The 17,355-nt window shown below is 43.4% G+C and overlaps 1 protein-coding gene across 1 annotated transcript; it reads right to left on the minus strand.

The window, feature by feature from the left end:
• Positions 1 to 230: 230 nt before the first annotated feature.
• On the minus strand, positions 231 to 12,315 carry MGARP (mitochondria localized glutamic acid rich protein). Its single transcript, XM_059066242.2, has 4 exons — positions 12,119 to 12,315; positions 6,726 to 6,829; positions 2,399 to 2,492; positions 231 to 1,070 (listed from the first exon to the last, which is right to left on the minus strand). Exons 1-4 carry the CDS (start codon positions 12,198 to 12,200, stop codon positions 625 to 627), a joined length of 726 nt encoding a protein of 241 aa, XP_058922225.1. The 5' UTR covers positions 12,201 to 12,315; the 3' UTR covers positions 231 to 624.
• Between the last annotated feature and the right edge of the window lie 5,040 nt (positions 12,316 to 17,355).

Here is a 17,355-nt window from a genome sequence, read left to right on the forward strand (position 1 = left end):
TGCCAGGATAAATGCTGCTTGAAGAGAACTAAACTGAACGGGAAAATACTGTCACAGCCCGCCGTGTAATATAGATGGGAGAACGGATACATATATTGTTGCCATATGCAGAGTTCTCCCTAGATGATGTTTTCTTTGATAACACTGCAATGTTCATGTGATGTTGTATGTGTGTATATTAGTATATACTATTTATACACATAAATATTAGTGAACAAAAATAGAAGCACTAAAGGTTTTCCAAATTTAATTAAATGAGTTCAAATCAAAACTCAAGGATCTAGATTTACATACATTAAAGAAAGGTAAAATTATAGCAAAATTAAAGTGAATGCAGGTTGCATAGATAGCTCAGTTCCTATGAGAGAAAGCTTCAATCCACAGGTGAAACTCCTTAAGCTCTTTACATGTCTTATTCTGATCCCAGAGAGTAGAAAACTATTCAGCATGCAAAATCTCCAATCTCTCGATCCTGAAACCTATCAGTAGATACCCCAAATCCTCAAGGCACATTAACATTTTTCTAGAAAAGAAGCCTTTTTAAAATCTAAGGCTACTGAAACTACAAAAACACCTATCCGACCCTCTGTGGCATTTTTTGCCCCAGTGTCGATCCGCGTGAGATTAGCCCTGGGCTGAGGCGGCCTCAGAACAAACACTGGCTTCTTCCTGTAAATCTGCCCTAGCAGAGGATTCTGGCTCAACTGGAGCATTTTCTTCTCGTTCTGCATTTTCACCACAGCTCTCGTTCTCGGTTGTACCTTTATCACTATTGATGGCAACAGCTTCATCCCGAGCTGCCGCGCTGGTCACCTCCGACGTGGTTTCAGCGCCGACCTCTGCGGTTTCTCCCGCCCCCGCATCTGTGACCTCTGACCCGGTTTCAGCACCGGCGGCGGCGGTCTCCTCGGCTGCAGCCTCCACGTGCTCCGGACAGCGGGAAGCCTCTTCTACGGCTGCAGCTGTGGCGTTGGGAAGCTCTGCGGCGTCCGTCACCGGAGCCTCCACCAAAGGTACTTCGGGGGCTGCGGAACGGGCTTCCTCGGCACCCACACGGTTCTCTTTCGCACCTTTAAAATGTAGTCCATTAAGCAAAGTATTAATTTAAAGAGCATGGGAGGACGGCGAGACGCGCTGCGCAGTCATTTTAAAAAGTGAGACACATATGAATAAGTACTGATATGAAATGGCCTTCCAGGCAGTCTGTTCCGTGAAAAAAAAGCAAGGAAACGAGCAATGTATACAGTACGGTACTATTTGTGTTAGAACAACAGGAGGGTAATAGAGACCCAAAGAGTTTTATTTGTAGAGACCCTCTCCTGGAGGACACAAAGAAACTGGTGCTATTGGTTACCTCTGCGGAGGTAAAATGAAGGGTCTGCTCTTCTGAAAACGCCTCTGAATCTGCTGAACTTAAAAAATAATAATAATAATTTCATGTGTATTATTTATTCAAATACAAACCGTGAAAATAAAGTTAATGTGTCATGTGAAATAGCATGGAAAAGTAGCTAACTTACTAGCTGATGACTCTGAGAAGCCACTAGTCCTCCCTCAACCTCAGTTTTGTCATCTGTAAAATGGGGATATTAATAACATCTACCTCACGGAACTATTGGGAGGACTGACTACAATGATATGGATGAGGAGGGGTTTAAAACCAAGGAAGTGCTAGGGAAATGCTGTATTTTATCATTATTACAATCAGCCATCTCATGATTATATTCAATAATGCTTACTAATGATATTCTGTTTCTTACTGGTCTCATGACTAAAAGGTTAAAACTGCTCCATGAGCAGCTGTTTTCTTTGTCCCTAAAGAGTGATCATGGTATTTGATAATAATGGTTTAAAGCAAGCAGTTTAAGGCAAGAAATATACATTAGGGTGAAAATGTCAAACTTCTGTTCTTACAAGTTGCCATTTTATCAGTCAGATCAACAACTGAGGGACTCGGTCGGTAGACGTGACCGAATCTACGAATGTCACTGCACACAGGTGGTCTTAGCCAAAACTGAAACAAAATTAGTTTCATGACTTAAAAAAAAATTAACGAGAGAAATGAAAGGTCAAGCTGCTGAGAGAGACAGATACTAAAATTATGCCTGCATGAATGGAAACCTGAGTAGGGGAAAAGTAATATTACCACACAAAGAAGTCAAAGCTGCTGGTCAGCAGTTTAAATGTACAATGTTTTCATTTACCAAATGCCCTCATCCAAAACCTCTAACAATATTCTTTAGGCTTTGGTTGGACTTTTCCTTTCTGAATGAACTCCTACCCAGAGTCATTTTGGATTAAGTTAGTCAAGAAGCCAGAAACAAATACTGTCCATTGCTAGGCTAAGATAATGAAAATCAGTGCCTCAAGGAAAAAGAAAATAGTAAATTCACTTTACCTGGAAGTGGATGTAACTCTGCTTTGGTTTTTTCTCTCAAATCCGTTATATGATCGCTGTGTTTAGCTTTCTCTGATGTGATTCTCTTGTAAGTCTGAAAGTAAATGTGTGCTTAAGTTTATTTCTTGAGCTCTTAAGATTCATCATGTCAAGTTGAAAGCTATCGACAGTTCCAACAGGAGAAACCAATACACACCATCTACTCTTTTATTTCCCCTCTGGAAATCTTTGTCAATAAGTAGAATGCTTTAAAAAACGAAAGAAACAAATGTTCTAACAGAGGTCAAAGATAACTGAAAACACACAAGGTGGATAGATAAAGACCAAAAAAAAATAATAATGCTAGAATCAAAATATTCTGACAGGCATTTGCAAATATCCTCTGGCATTTATCTCAGAGTAATGGAAATTTATATGCACACAAAAACCTGTACACAAATGTTCATGGTAGCTTTATTTGTAATAGGCAAAAACTGGAACCAGTCCAGACGTCCTACAACCGGTGAATGGTTACACAGACTGTGGTACGTGCACGACACAGGGCACTACGCAGCCATATAAGGGATGAACTGTAGATACAGGAAACGATCTGGATGAATCTCCAGGTAAATTATGCTGAGTGAAAAAAAGCCAATCTCAAAAGGTTACACACCTTAGGGTCCCATTTATGTACCAGTGCTATTGTTATTATTAATTTTTTTTTTTTTGGCAACGTTCTTGAAATGACAAGAAATACAGAAATAGAGAACACATTAGTAGTTGTCAGGAAGTGGGAGGAAGGGAGGGGGAGAGCGGGCGGGAAGTGAGCACAGTTACAAAAGAACAACACAAGGGACCCTTGTGGTGATGGCACAGTCTTGTCTCTTGACTGTGGTGGTGCATACACGAATCTACACGTGATAAAATTGCTTAGGCTAAATACATGCACTTGAGCGTACACACACACGCACAAGTGCATGTAAAGCTGGTGGAATCCGAAGAAGGTCTATGGATCGTATCCATGTCAGTTTCCTGGCTGTGATATTGTTTTACAGTTAGCCAAGATGTCACTGGGGGAAATGAGGCAAAAGGTATATGAGCTTTCTCTGTATTCGTTCTTATGACTGCAGGTGAAACTCAATTCTCCCACAATGAAAAGTTTTCCAAAAGTCTTCCAGAATGACCCATTTGTAGACCCCAGGGAAGATTCCTTAAGTCAGCTAGGTTTAGTCATTAAAAGCAGTAATATGACTGGCCCACAGGTTACTTGAGAAACAAAATTGGTAATAAAGCTATTGTAATCTTAGATACAATGTGCAGGCCTCCTTTCATTTCAAAATCAAGTAGTAATCTCTGTCCTGTATTCATATTAGACAATGATATTTTTAAAATGAAAATCTCACTAGATAATATTGTTTATATTATCTCAGCTTAAAAAAATGTTGGTAGATATTTCTTAGTGGCAGGTAGGATGACAGATTTTTTAAATTTGCATATTTATATGTAGTATTTTCTAAATTTTAAATCATCATAAACGATTAACCTCATTAAAAGTTATCCTATGCAAATTACAAACCATCTTATAGCATGTTAAAATTAGACTGTGAAAATGGAAAACTCCATAAGCTCGGGGGTGGAAATGTTGCAGAAGTGGCCCTTGAACAAAATCCCAGGGTTTGGTGAATTCTGACTTGAATCATCTGGCTTTGAAACCCACAGAGGAAACAGGATCATCAGGAATGACAGTCAACATTTTTGTATAAAAGCAGGGAATATCTTCCTGGTGGGGTGGGAGCTCCTGACTTGTACACTGAGTCAGCACCCTCAGCTCTCAGTACAGTAAAGCTGAACCTGTGCCCAAGTTCACGTCCCTGAAATGGCCATCCCAGCAGCAACATCCCTAGGACATTAGTCTTATTGTTCAAGGAGCTAAAACACAATTTAGCTGCTAAAGCAGAATCAAAGAGATATAAGAGTAATTCACACTCATGTGTAACCCAGAAGATCTAGCTTTTTCAAATAGACCATAATCAAGCACAGAGTAGAAGAAAGGTCTATTAGAAGAGAGAGTCTCGAAATTAGACTTTGAGGTTATTTCCAAATGATATTCTGTATTTACTAAATGTAAGCATCTAAAATCTACCACAGCTTTTAGAAACCAGTCTGGCATTTTGTTCTTCCAAGATACCCAGACCCTCAAACAATGGCAGTGAGCTGGGCCTTTCTCAGCTTTTCAGAGGCTCTGGTAGTAGAGTTTACTTGGAGATGAAAAGGCACTCTTTGCCTAGGGGGCACCTCTGGATTCAATTCGGATAAATCTAATATAGAATTCACTTTAGTGCAGGACAAGGAAGGGGAAGGGAGGACTAGAATATGCGTTTTTGAGTGCCTCAGGTTCTGTATTTCCTCCTGAAAGTAGCTTAAGATTCTTGGGAATTAAGGCTTCCCACATTCAAGATTAAAACTACATAATCTTAGAGGTGGAAAGGGACTTAGAGATCATCACCTTGTCCAATTTCCACTCCCACTGTGAGAGAACAAGGCCAGAAAGAGCTCTCAGGAGTAGCCAGTTTCTAACCATCCAGTTTAAGACGGCTTTTGCAAAGGTTTAGTGGACTGCAGAGGTTCACGTCTCGTAAACATAATTAGGGGTGTAGCGATGTCCAGATGAAATTCAGTCTTCCAGCTTCCCACATAATCACATGGCCTAGCTTAATCTGTTTTCCAGGGGCCTTTATCCAATTGTAGCAGCCCTGGGCAGTGAATTCAATATTAAGCAGTAGAAAGATGGTAAAAGCAAAGGAATCTGGGTATGAGTGAAAGTGGGTAGATTAGTGGAAGACAATAATATAAGTGACATGTTTGAACTTTCCTGGCTTCTTGAGGCTTTCAAATTTCTGAAGAGTAGAATATGTATTTTGGTTTCATTATCTACATAGTCCTACAAACTGCTCCTAGTTATGACTAAAAATCTCTTCATGCATATTTCTGTAAGGTCAAACCAAAATGTAGTGATTGTATAGTCTTATGGCTCCTGAAGAATATATACTTATTCTACCTTTATTCATAATAAAGACTAGATTTCAGTTTAGAAAGTTTATAGCAAAATGAGGAATGATTCAGATCAACAGGATTATTCATTCATTCATTTATTTATTTATTCATTTATTTATTTATTTTTGGCCACGCAGTGCAGCTTACGGGATCTTAGTTCCCCAAGCAGGGATTGAACTGGGCCCACAGCAGTGGAAGCACTGAGTCCTAACCCCTGGACCTCCAGGGAATTCCTAGAATTATCTTAGTAACTCACAAATGTTTCTTTTCTTTTTTTTTTTTTTTAACCTCCAAAATCATACTATTAAAAGCTTTGTTTTACAGTGATTACTTGTGGGGAGTGGATAAGGAAGACCAGGGAGGAAAACATTCTTTTGATTTTCTATATGTCTATTTTGAATTTTTAAAAAATATATAGAAAAATATTACTTTAAAAAATAAAAGTAAAGATATAAAGCTAATAAAAAAACTATGGAGACAGTAAAAAGACTAGGGGGCGAGAGGTTAGAATGAATGGTTGGAGCACAGGGGATCTCTAGGGCAATGAAACTATTCTGTGTGCTACTGTCATGGTGGATACGTGTCAGTATATATTTGTTAAAACCCATATAATGTACAACACGGAGTGAACCCTCATGTAAACTACAGCCTTTAGTTAATAATAATGTATCAGTATTGACCCATCAGTTGTAACAAATGTATCTCACTAAAGCAAGGTTGTTGATTTGGGAAAAGAGGACAGAGGGGTGAGAGGAAGTATATGGGAATTCTCTGTACTTTCTGCTTATTTTTCTGTAAACCTAAAACTGCTCCAAAAAATAGAGTCTATTAACTTTTGGGGGGCCGTGTTGTGCAGCATGGGGAATCTCCGTTCCCTGACCAGGGATGGAACTCGCACCCCTTGCAGTAGAAGCGTGGAGTCTTAACCACTGGACCACCAGGGAAGTCCCACAGAGTCTATTAATTTTTCAAAAGTTTCTCTCTCAAAACAGTTCTTGTCAAATGTTAATAATAGTACCTCCCTTAAAGAATTGTTGTAATTAAATGAGCCATGAGTCTGTCACGTGGTAAACACTCGAATGTCAGCCATTACTACTGTTAGTATTTAGAATAACATTGTTTTTAATGAAAGTCATCCATAGTTAGTGGTATTAAGTATTTTATACTTAAAATTGTTTTTCATCATCTTGTATATTTAATTAATCCCATGTCTTGATCTTGACACTGCTTTGAGTTTTACCACAGGTTGTAAAATGTAGGAATCCCTGAGCACCGGGGTTATTAAAACACTTACATAATATCCACCAGCACTGACGGTGACACCTACAACCAGATAATAGATCATGTTTGATCCAGATGATCCAGGGAGTTTGTTAGATGACATCCAGCGAAGAGATGCTAGGAAAACAAGTTGAAACACAGTTAGCTCCACCACGGGCAAAACTATTTTAAATGATTACATCCAAAAAAATTTTTTTTACCCCGCAGTGAACCTAGAACCTATTAACGTCAACTGATTTTAGCTTAAAGGAATACAGTATTACAAGGTAGGGTAATAATTCCACTTGACATTTTCTTACTCTAATTTGATAATTACTTATGAAACCTGTCATCCTGATGCTTTGCATCATGCTTTTCTTGGAAGGAATGCAGACGTGGGTAAGGAGAAATGACAAAGCATTAAACAATTTTAACAGTCAAACGAGATGCATGTGAGCAAAAGAAATCCATTTACTGTATATTCTACACCACAGGATTCAATGGAAAAGACTATTTTTACAAAAAATGAATTCAATACATTTGTGCTTAAAATTTATATGTTAAATAAAACATGTTGAAATCCAACACATTTCTATAAATTTCTATAATACAAATGTAGACATAGAAAGAAACTTTAATTCTTCTAATATAAAACCTTTAAAGATAGGCAGATAGAAAATTTTTAATTTGTTTTTTAACATCTTTATTGGAGTATAATTGCTTTACAATGTTGTGTTAGTTTCTGCTTTATAACAAAGTGAATCAGCTATACATATACATATGTTCCCATATCTCCTCCCTCTTGCGTCTCCCTCCCACCCCTCTAGGTGGTCACAAAGCACCGAGCTGATCTGCTATGCGGCTGCTTCCCACTAGCTAGCTATGTTACATTTGTAGTGTATATATGTCCATGCCACTCTCTCACTTCGTCCCAGCTTACCCTCCCCCCCCCCCCCCCCCCGTGGCTCCGGACGCGCAGGCTCAGCGGCCATGGCTCACGGGCCCAGCCGCTCCGCGGTATGTGGGATCCTCCCGGACCGGGGCACGAACCTGTGTCCCCTGCATCGGCAGGCGGACTCTCAACCACTGCGCCACCAGGGAAGCCCCCCTAGGTTCTTCAGAACCACTTTTTTTTTTTTTGTAGATTCCATATATGTGCATTAGCATACGGTATTTGTTTTTCTCTTTCTGACGTACTTCACTCTGTATGACAGTCTCCAGGTCCATCCACCTCACTACAAATAACTCCATTTAGTTTCTTTTTATGGCTGAGTAATATTCCATTGTATATATGTGCCACATCTTCTTTATCCATTCGTCTGTTGATGGGCATTTAGGTTGCTTCCACGTCCTGGCTATTGTAAATAGCGCTGCAGTAAACACTGGGGTGCATGTGTCTTTTTGAATTATGGTTTTCTCAGGGTATATGCCCAGTAGTGGGATTGCTGGGTCGTATGGTAGTTCTATTTTTAGTGTTTTAAGGAACCTCCACACTGTTCTCCATAGTGGCTGTATCAATTTACATTCTCACAAGATATAAGCTCTTTTAAGACAAATGTTGCCATAAGGTCTTATCTAAAATAGAAGGGCAATTTTGTACAGGCTAATAGAAATAGATTAAGGTACTGTATTATTCTATTTAAATATATTAGCTCTATAGTGCTAGAATTTGTATATACCATATGCTACAGAATTGAAATTTTTATAATAGACTCAAAGCTAGAAGAAGCTTAAAGTTCATATAGCTCAAATTCTCTATTTTAAAGATAAAGAGGGACTTCCCTGGTGGCGCAGTGGTTAAGAGTCCGCCTGCCAATGCAGGGGACACAGGTTTGATCTCTGCTCCGGGAAGATCCCACACGCCTAGGAGCAACTAAGCCCGTGCGCCACAACTACTGACCCTGCGCTCTACAGCCCGTGAGCCACAACTACTGAACCTGCATGCAACAACTACTGAAGCCCGTGAGCCTAGAGCCCGAGCTCCGCAACAAGAGAAGCCACTGCAATGAGAAGCCCGTGCACCGCAACGTAGAGTAGCCCCCGCTCAACGCAACTAGAGAAAGCCCGCGTGCAGCAACGAAGACCCAACGCAGCCAAACATAAACAATAAATAAATAAATATTTTTTAAAAGATTATAACTGTAGGGACTTCCCTCGCATTCCAGTGGTTAAGGCTCCGCGCTTCCAATGCATGGGGAGCAGGTTTGGTCCCTGGCTAGGGAACTAGGATCCCACATGCCGGAGGTGCAGCCAAAATAAATAAATAAAACAAAATAATCTTTAAAAATGAGTATAACTGTAAACACAACACACAAGGTCCCTAGCCTCAAAAAAGAGGGAAAAGATGTACAGGCGAATAATTGTAGACAAATAACTGCAATGCAGTATGACAAATGCTGTAATAGGTGAAAGCAGAAGCTACAATAGCATGAAAACGCAGTGAAAGAACTCAGCTAGCTGGCTCAAGGTAACTGCCACAATTGAAAAGACGTGACCTGAGCTTTGAAGGAAAGTAGGAGTTTGTCAGATAAACAAGGGGAGGGAAAATTGCATTGGAGGAAGAAGGCAGAGCATGTGCAAAAGCATGAGACTTGTGTGACTAGGAAAACTCAACGTCTTTTGATGTGGCCTGACACAGAAAATAAGGGTGTAGGGACCAGGAAAAAGTTATGATTTGCAGAAAGCAAATCTCAAGACATTTGCACAAACTACAAATCTCCATAGTAGCAAAATTGGGAAGATTTTGTATATATGTTCTTAGTTTGGATATAAATGATCATCTCTTAGAAAAAACCAATTTTTCCCTACAAATGTGCCCAGAGAGGTTATGGTAAGAGGTCATGTCTTTGACTTCTAGTGGAGCTTTTGTTGGTTTAAAAATACAGCTGTTATTAAATAGGGAATATACAGCTTTCATAGTTGGTAACCAGGCATAAATATCGAAAAGTTTTTTTATTTTATTTTATTTTTTTTTTGCGGTACGCGGGCCTCTCACTGTTGTGGCCTCTCCCGTTGCGGAGCACAGGCTCAGCGGCCATGGCTCACGGGCCCAGCCGCTCCGCGGCATGTGGGATCTTCCCGGACCGAGGCACGGACCCGTGTCCCCTGCATTGGCAGGCGGATTCTCAACCACTGCGCCACCAGGGAAGCCCGAAAAGTTTTTTTAAATAGGAAGAAATGGAGAAAATTACAGAGGTTTAAGTAAAGACAAATACAATTATGGCAGAGTTATTTAAAAGAGCAATGAAATGGGAAATAAATATTTGGTAAAGATTAGACAAATTTTAGCATATTCATAAATGTGAAACAGATACTTTAATTTTTGCAGAAGACTGTCTACATGAGAAAATATTACAATATATTAAGTGAAAAGTTATAGCAAAATAATCTTTACAGGACTATCCCAGATTACGTACATTGTGGGAGCAATGTACATAAGAAAAAAAATGCAGAAAGGGGGAAAAATGGTCTGGAACACCACGTACACTAAAATGTACATAAATAGTGGTATTCACTAAGTGGCAGAATTACAGGCGACTTCTATTTTGCCTTTCTGAGTTGATCTACTGTAAACCTAATTTATTTATTCATTAAAATTTTACATTTTTAAAAGCAAAAACCAGAGAACAAAATCTGATGAGGCAGGGTTAAAATTTTATCCTTCAATAAACTGAAACACTTTCCTTTTTCATTCAAGTTGGAAGTACCAATACAAGGTTACTGTCCATGCCCGAAGCAAGCCAAATTTCCAGTCACTAACAGTTCTGAAAATACATAAATGAATCCATACTACTAAAAAGCAATTAGATGAAAATGAGTTAAAGACCAGTACTGCTACAACCAGTATTGCTAACTAACTACCTGTTTAGACTTTTCAAACTTCTTTTCTTTTGCCCCAAGCTGGGGAGGAAATTATTTGAAATATGTGCAGCTACCAGAAAAGGATGTGTATGCTTGTCCCTGAGGACGGTGAGGGTTGCGTTCAGAGAGCTCGAAAGGCCACGGTCGGGGCCTTGTCCATCTCCCCACCCCCAATCACAACAGCCCCGTTATCTTCTGAACTGTCGAGGGAATGAATGGCTTCCCCCTACTTCAGCAGCGAGAAGTCTGCTCTGTCTTCCTCGGCAGAAAGATCAAGGAAAACGAAGACTGCTTATTTCTGTTACTGGAGGCAACTTCTTCTCAGTAGCATTTTAAGAGAAAAATAAAGCTAGTTACACATACCTTCCTTCTCTCCCACCGTCACCATCACCGCCGCAGGCCTAATCAAAGTGGCAACAAACTGGCCACGGAACTTTCCGCAGGAGTCTTTCTCTTTCTCCCCGACTCCAATGCAAAGCCTCAGCAAGCGGGGCAAAGTGAAGGCAGAACCAAGAACGTTCCACGAGGTTGTCTAAGAGCCGGCGCCCCAGTCAGGGACGGAAAAGAGAAGGAAAGATGCGCGACGACTAGGAAAGAGCCGGCTGGGGCGGAACTGCCCGCGAGCGCAAACGTGGGCGCAGGGCCGCCGGCGGCTGGCAGGTAAAACGCTCTCCTGCTCACACTTCAGCACCTACGATGGCCCACGCGCTAGGCTAGGCGCTTTCGTGCCTATCCATTTTTATTTAAGAAGCTTCCAGCTCGCCCTGCCACGTCCCCTTCAGGAAATTCGCTCCCTTTCCCCGGGCTTTAGAAAATCGACAGGTGATGGATACAGTGGGGGTGGGGGGGGGGGGACACGCAGCCCGACAGCTGGACGGCTCCAGATCTCTCTGCAGCCGCCAAGGAAAGCGCTTCGAAGCGCCTTCCTCACCGGGGATGCCACGGCCCAGGCTCGTGGCTGCCGAGCCCCGGACAGGTCTCGAGTCTATCTACTCAAGAGCATGTACCCAACTGCCACGGGGCCGGCACGGCCTCCCGCGCGCCCTGCCTGGCCCGCAGACCGGGGTCCATCTTCTCACCCACTCCTCTGCTTCCTCGTGAAGCTGGAGAGCGCTTTGGGCCCTGTATTGAGACAAGGGGTAAGCTCTGCCGACTTTCGCCAGGCACTTTTCTCGGCGCTGTTAACGACATACTAACTCATTAAAACTCATTAGTGTCCCCATTTTGCAGATGAGGAAACTGCAAGCGAGGTCACTTGCCCAAGATCAAGATTCGAACCCAGGAGGTCTAGTCCGCATCCAGAAGCGGCGCTGGAAAGGCGCCCTACTTCCAAAGTCTCCAAGAATTTCGAGGCGATTTCCCGGCGACCCTCCCCCCTCTTCCCCGCCCCCCGCCATCCCCATCCCTATCCCCAATCTCAGGCTTCTGCTGCCGGGGTTGGCTTTGGCCCACGAAGGGCGGGCGGGACCCGGGGCGCCCGAGCGACCGGTGCGCGGGGCACCTGTCCTCCTCAGGCTTGGACGCCGGGAGAGGCCCCCCACCCCCGGGCCGGCGCCTGCGACTCACCGTCCTTCCGGAGCGGCGCGGGGCCTGGGGGCGCCCGCAGAGGCAGCGCCAGGCTCTTGGAGACCGCCCTGCGGAGGTACATCGCGCCCGGCTCCCTGCACGCCGCTGCCGCTGTAGCCCCGCGGTGCCGCGGCGCACGCCGAGCCCTGGCGAGCCCCGCCCCGGGGAGGGGCGCTGACCCCTGCCCGCCCCGCCCCGCGGCCCCGCCCCGCCCCGCGGCCCCGCCCCGCCCCGCGGCCCCGCCCCGCCCCGCGGCCCCGCCCCGCCCCGCGGCCCCGCCCCGCCCCGCGGCCCCGCCCCGCCCCGCGGCCCCGTGAGGGACGTGCGCAGGGGCGGGTCGTGCGCACCGTCCTCCCGCAAGCCGGTCTGCAGGCTCTGTCGCCTTCGCCTGGGCCCGGGGAGCGGCTGGCGGCATCTCGGAAAAGGGGTGGAGAACCGAGAAGTCGCCGTCATCTGCCTGCCCTGTACTGTCCCAGACAGTGGCACTCCTCAGAGCAGGCTGGAAACGTCTCGGGACCCGCATCCGGAATGAGGCACAGAGAGGATGTGTCACGCCGTGTGCGAGCCGAACCCACTTCCTCTCACGCGCTCGGCTAGCTTTCCTCGGAGTGGAAAGGGTAGCTGCAAGTTCCCTGGAGATGGAGGAGAGGGGTAGCCGCAGCCTCCCATTCGCGCTCTGGGTGATGTGCAGAGTCCTAAGAAAATTCCCCGCGAATGGCTGAATTTCTAGGCAATTCACGCGTACAATGGCTTTTAAATATAAACTCCAAAAATGCTGCATATTCCTCTATGGGATGTGAAGCTAGTATTTCCAAATCAACTAAAAACACTAAATTATTAGTTTCTCCCTCCAGATTTCAATCACTTGCCTCGTTGCGGCGACGAGAATCTGTCATGGTTTGAATATGGAAAGCAATAATTTATGCTTATAACATTTTCTAAGTGATTCATCTCTGGAGGGCACCATTTCCTACTATAGTAACCCCGTAAGTATGTTTGGCGCTTGACAGTTTGTAAAGCACTTTCACATAATTTTCTCCTTTAATTTTTATTTCATCCCTCTGAGGAAGGTGGCAGTGATTCGGTTTAGCCAACGACCAGGTAGGTGGTGGGGAGGAATTTTCAGGGACCGATGGTTATGATTTTTTTTTTTTAAGGACATTAACATAGTCCTTCTAGTTCGCAGTTCTCTTGGCATGTTACAGGCAAACTGTTTGCTCATTTGCAAGGTGAATAACTAAACATACTCCTCGGAGGCTCTCGCTCTGAACCCAGTTCTAATAATATTTAATATATTCTCATTTAAGGAGTACAAGCCAATGATCAGAACTAGTTTTTTGATGCTCAGAGTCACTAGCTATTCCTAGTGATTAAACCTTAAGAGCAAATAGGTAATCTGTGTTAATGAGAGGTCAGATTTAGACTTCCAAGCCCCAAAGAAGGGGCTAGACCCAGACCCTCCACCAAGAAGTTAGGTAGTCCTGAAAGTAACAAAATGCAGATTAGTACACTTGCTACCTTTGCCCAGCATCAAGTACACGATCCTAGAATGAACTGCTAGCAGCTAGTACAGACTGACAAATCAAATCAAATCTGTGGGGAGAGCTCCTAACCACTTCCAATTTGGTGCAGCCCAATTTAAAATTAAAAGAGAAAACAAATCTGTTTAGCACGACAGCTCATTCTTTCTTTGGTCTACTTAGGGCTGAATTTTGACTTAGTTGCCAGGGAGAGGAAATAGTCAAAAGCAGTAAATGCATTTAAATGAATTAATGCGGGAGACCCCCCTGGTGGTCCAGTGGGTAAGACTCCGCGCTCCCAATGCAACGGGCCCCCGGGTGTTCGATCCCTGGTCGGGGAACTAGTTCCTGCATGCATCCCGCAACTAAGAGGCCACAAGGAAGATCCCAAGTGCTGCAACTAAGACCCAGCGGAGCCTAAATAGTTTTTTTTAAAAAAAGGTCCATTAATGTGGAGAAGAAAGAAAAAATAATAAATGAATTAATGCTGGAATTCCCTGACGGTCCAGTGGTTAGGACTCCGAGCTTTCACTGCCGGGGGGGCCCCAGTTCAATCCCTGGTCAGGGAACTAAGATCTCACAAGCTGTGCAGCAGGGCCAAAAAAGAACAAGGAATTAATGCATGTACTATACTGTTATTTAATGTACTAGCAGCTCCCCTCAAAAGGATTCTTTCTGAGTCAACACTTGTAAATGATCATGGCTCCCAGGACACTGTTCTAGACCCCTCTTCAAAACTCCGATGTAGACTCAGAGTCTGGATATGGTCTGAGCTCTTCTGGATCACCCCCAGGTTCCATAGCAGCCACCTACTCTCAGTCAAACTGTCTGTAAGTATCTGTCAAAATGCCTAGGGATTGTGCTAGATGCTGAGGATTGGTTAGACTATATTTCACAGATATTTACCAAGTATCTTATTAGTGTCCCAGGGCATATTCCTCAATAACAAGTTATGGTTCCTGTACCACTCGCAGAGGTTATAGTTTCAGGTTAAACAGACATGGAACCAGCATCTTTTCTCAGGAGTGGCTGCCAAGCCTACCATCAGTGGGGTCAGGGATCACAAAGAAATCTCTGACCAGATATGTGATAAACGTAATCTAAGGGCTGCGGTTAAAGCGAAACTGGTTTCAACAATGCAAACCACCTAATTTAAACGATGCAAAAACAACACACACGCGTGTAGGGCTTCCAAAACTTTCCCCAAAGTGTTGTCACATCTGTCTTTGTACTTCGTCCTCTCAACAAGCCTCAGGAGCAGGTGGAGGAATGTTGATTATCCTTGTATTACCATGAAAAAAATCGAGGTAGTCTAACACCGTGGTTAAGAGCCTGAGTTTGGGAATCAGAATCCTGTTCAGATGTACTGGTCTGAGTAAAATGTGGATAACCCCTTTATTCATTGTGTTGTTGTCAGCTGTAAAGCACATTAGGTGTAAAACATGCTCAGCTAGTTGGAGAAGGCAGTGCTCGACTCTGACTTCCCGCCTAAGCCGAAGCTCCGGGCTCCCGTACAACGCGCTCGTGACCCTCAGCGCGCACTTGATAGCATCCATCATACTCCACCATCTCGTCACATGCTAAGGTCAAGCGGGGAGTTTCTCGCGTCCTCTAGGTCGGATGTGGCCATCCCAGCTGGCAAAGGCAAGAACTGTGAGATAAATAGTGCCACTTCTCCAGATCCCTCTTCATCTTAGCTAAAAGCTCATGCCTCTTGGATCAAAGGGAATTTGCCACCCGCTCCACTGCTCCTGTAGGATATGTGGCTTTCCATTTTGATGTCAAACACTCCCCGAGAAAGGACACGCCTGTGGGGTGTCAAATTCTCTCTGTAGCAAGCTGTTTCTCCAGAACCCTGAGAGAATTTTAACAGGAGGTCTTCGCTATACAAGCCTCTGTTAAAGGCTGAGACAGTGGTTTCCCAGCTGTCAGCCGCATTGTTTATAATGCCGCCCCTGAGCACATCCTCGACATTTTTCTTGGTCTTGTTGGGAAAACAAGAACTTAGGGTTAGAGTTAACCTGGTTTATCTAAGATGATCTCCAGCTAACTGTGATTGCTGACAAAGACAATATTAGTTTTGAAAACATATTGTAAGAGAGGGAGCTCACGAAGCCCCCCAACCACTGGCAATATTAGTCACACTTACTCAAGGCTTAAGTTCCATATAATTAAAGGCAATTTTCAAAGACTGAGTGATTTCCGAGGCTCCACAGAAAGCTAGAAACAGCTTTGCTTTTTTAAATACTAAATCCCTAAGCTATAACCTGTACTTTCAACAGATCAATACAGATATAAAGTGAAACAATTTAGCAGAGTATCTAGGAAGACAAACTGGAAAGCAATTTGAGAAAGTCCTGATAACACGCTTTTTTTTTTAAACATCTTTATTGGAGTATAATTGCTTTACAATGTTTCTGCTGTATAACAAAGCGAATCAGCTATACATATACACATGTTCCCATATCTCCTCCCTCTTGCGTCTCCCTCCCACCCTCCCTATCCCACCCCTCCAGGTGGTCACAGAGCACCGAGCTGATCTCCCTGTGCTACGTGGCTGCTTCCCACTAGCTCGCTATTTTACATTTGGTATGCACGCTTTCGATGGCCTAAAATATTTCGATAAAATGAAGGAGGAAGGGTAATCGAGAGGGTAAATTCTTAAACTATTCTTGGAGGTTCCTCAGCAGTCTTCCCATCTCTTCACTTTCTCTTCTGTAGTAAAATAAACATGACATTCCCTACCCCTTCCATATTATTTTCCTAAGGCTACCGTAGCAAATTACTACAGACTTGGATGGCTTAAAACTACAAACTTTATTCTCTCGCACTTCTGGAGGTCAGAAGTCTGCAGTCAAGGTGTGAAACACGTAGGCAACGTAGGCAAGAGCCCTGCCAGCTTCAGATGTTCACGGGTCATCCTCATCCTCGCTTGCCACGCGCGTCGCTGCGGCCGCTGCCTCTGTCGTTCCCGTCTTCTCCCTGTGTGTCTGTCTTTCCTCCTTGGAAACACACCCGTCACATTGGGCTAAGGGCCCACTCTACTCCAGTACACTCATTTTAACTAATTATATCTGCAAATACCCTATTTCCAAATAAGGTTACATTCTGAGATAATGGGGGACTTTGACATATCTTTTTGGGGACCAAAATTTAACCCATAACAACTTCTTATACTTAAAACTGAGCTCCTATAGCTTTTTTTTTTTTTTCTACAGCAACTTAAGAAAATAATTTAATGACTATCTCACAGATACTAAATCTGAAAAAAATGGTCCGATTTTGATCTAATAAGAAACTTGAGAGCATTTGACATATGATTTTGTCTGTATCTTCTTTTTTATGGAAATTTTTTACATTATTGCTAAAGGAACCATCATTTGACCAAGTTCTTTTTAGGAATTGTGCATCAGAACGATTCTTGTTCAGTCCAGCTAAAACATCTCAGTTTAAGAGACTACTGACCGTAGCCTTCTCTTTACAATGTGGGCTGGGGAAGAGACGGTCTGTGTGCAAAGGAAAGAAAGCACGTACGCAGAAAGCAGAGCCAAGAGCAAAAGTCTGGATAACATTTGAATTCCAGGCCCCAATTATTCCTGGGCTCAGGTGCGTGCCTGTTACGGCCATCTGTGGGTCACTCTGCATCCTCATAACCTTTTTTTAGTTTAATACAATTGGAGTTCGGTTTCAATATTCAGTTTAGAAAGCACCTTTCCA

The sequence above is a fragment of the Kogia breviceps genome, chromosome 6, assembly GCF_026419965.1.
Source record: "Kogia breviceps isolate mKogBre1 chromosome 6, mKogBre1 haplotype 1, whole genome shotgun sequence".
NCBI classification, from domain to species: Eukaryota; Metazoa; Chordata; class Mammalia; order Artiodactyla; family Physeteridae; genus Kogia; species Kogia breviceps.

Coding starts and splice junctions, on each gene's coding strand:
- MGARP (XM_059066242.2), bottom strand. CDS start 12,200: ATGTACCTCCGCAGGGCGGTCTCCAAGAGCCTGGCGCTGCCTCTGCGG. Junction 6,830..12,118: donor CGCGCCGCTCCGGAAGGACG/GTGAGTCGCAGG, acceptor TTGTTTTCCTAG/CATCTCTTCGCTGGATGTCA. Junction 2,493..6,725: donor TCAGTGCTGGTGGATATTAT/GTAAGTGTTTTA, acceptor ATTTACTTTCAG/ACTTACAAGAGAATCACATC.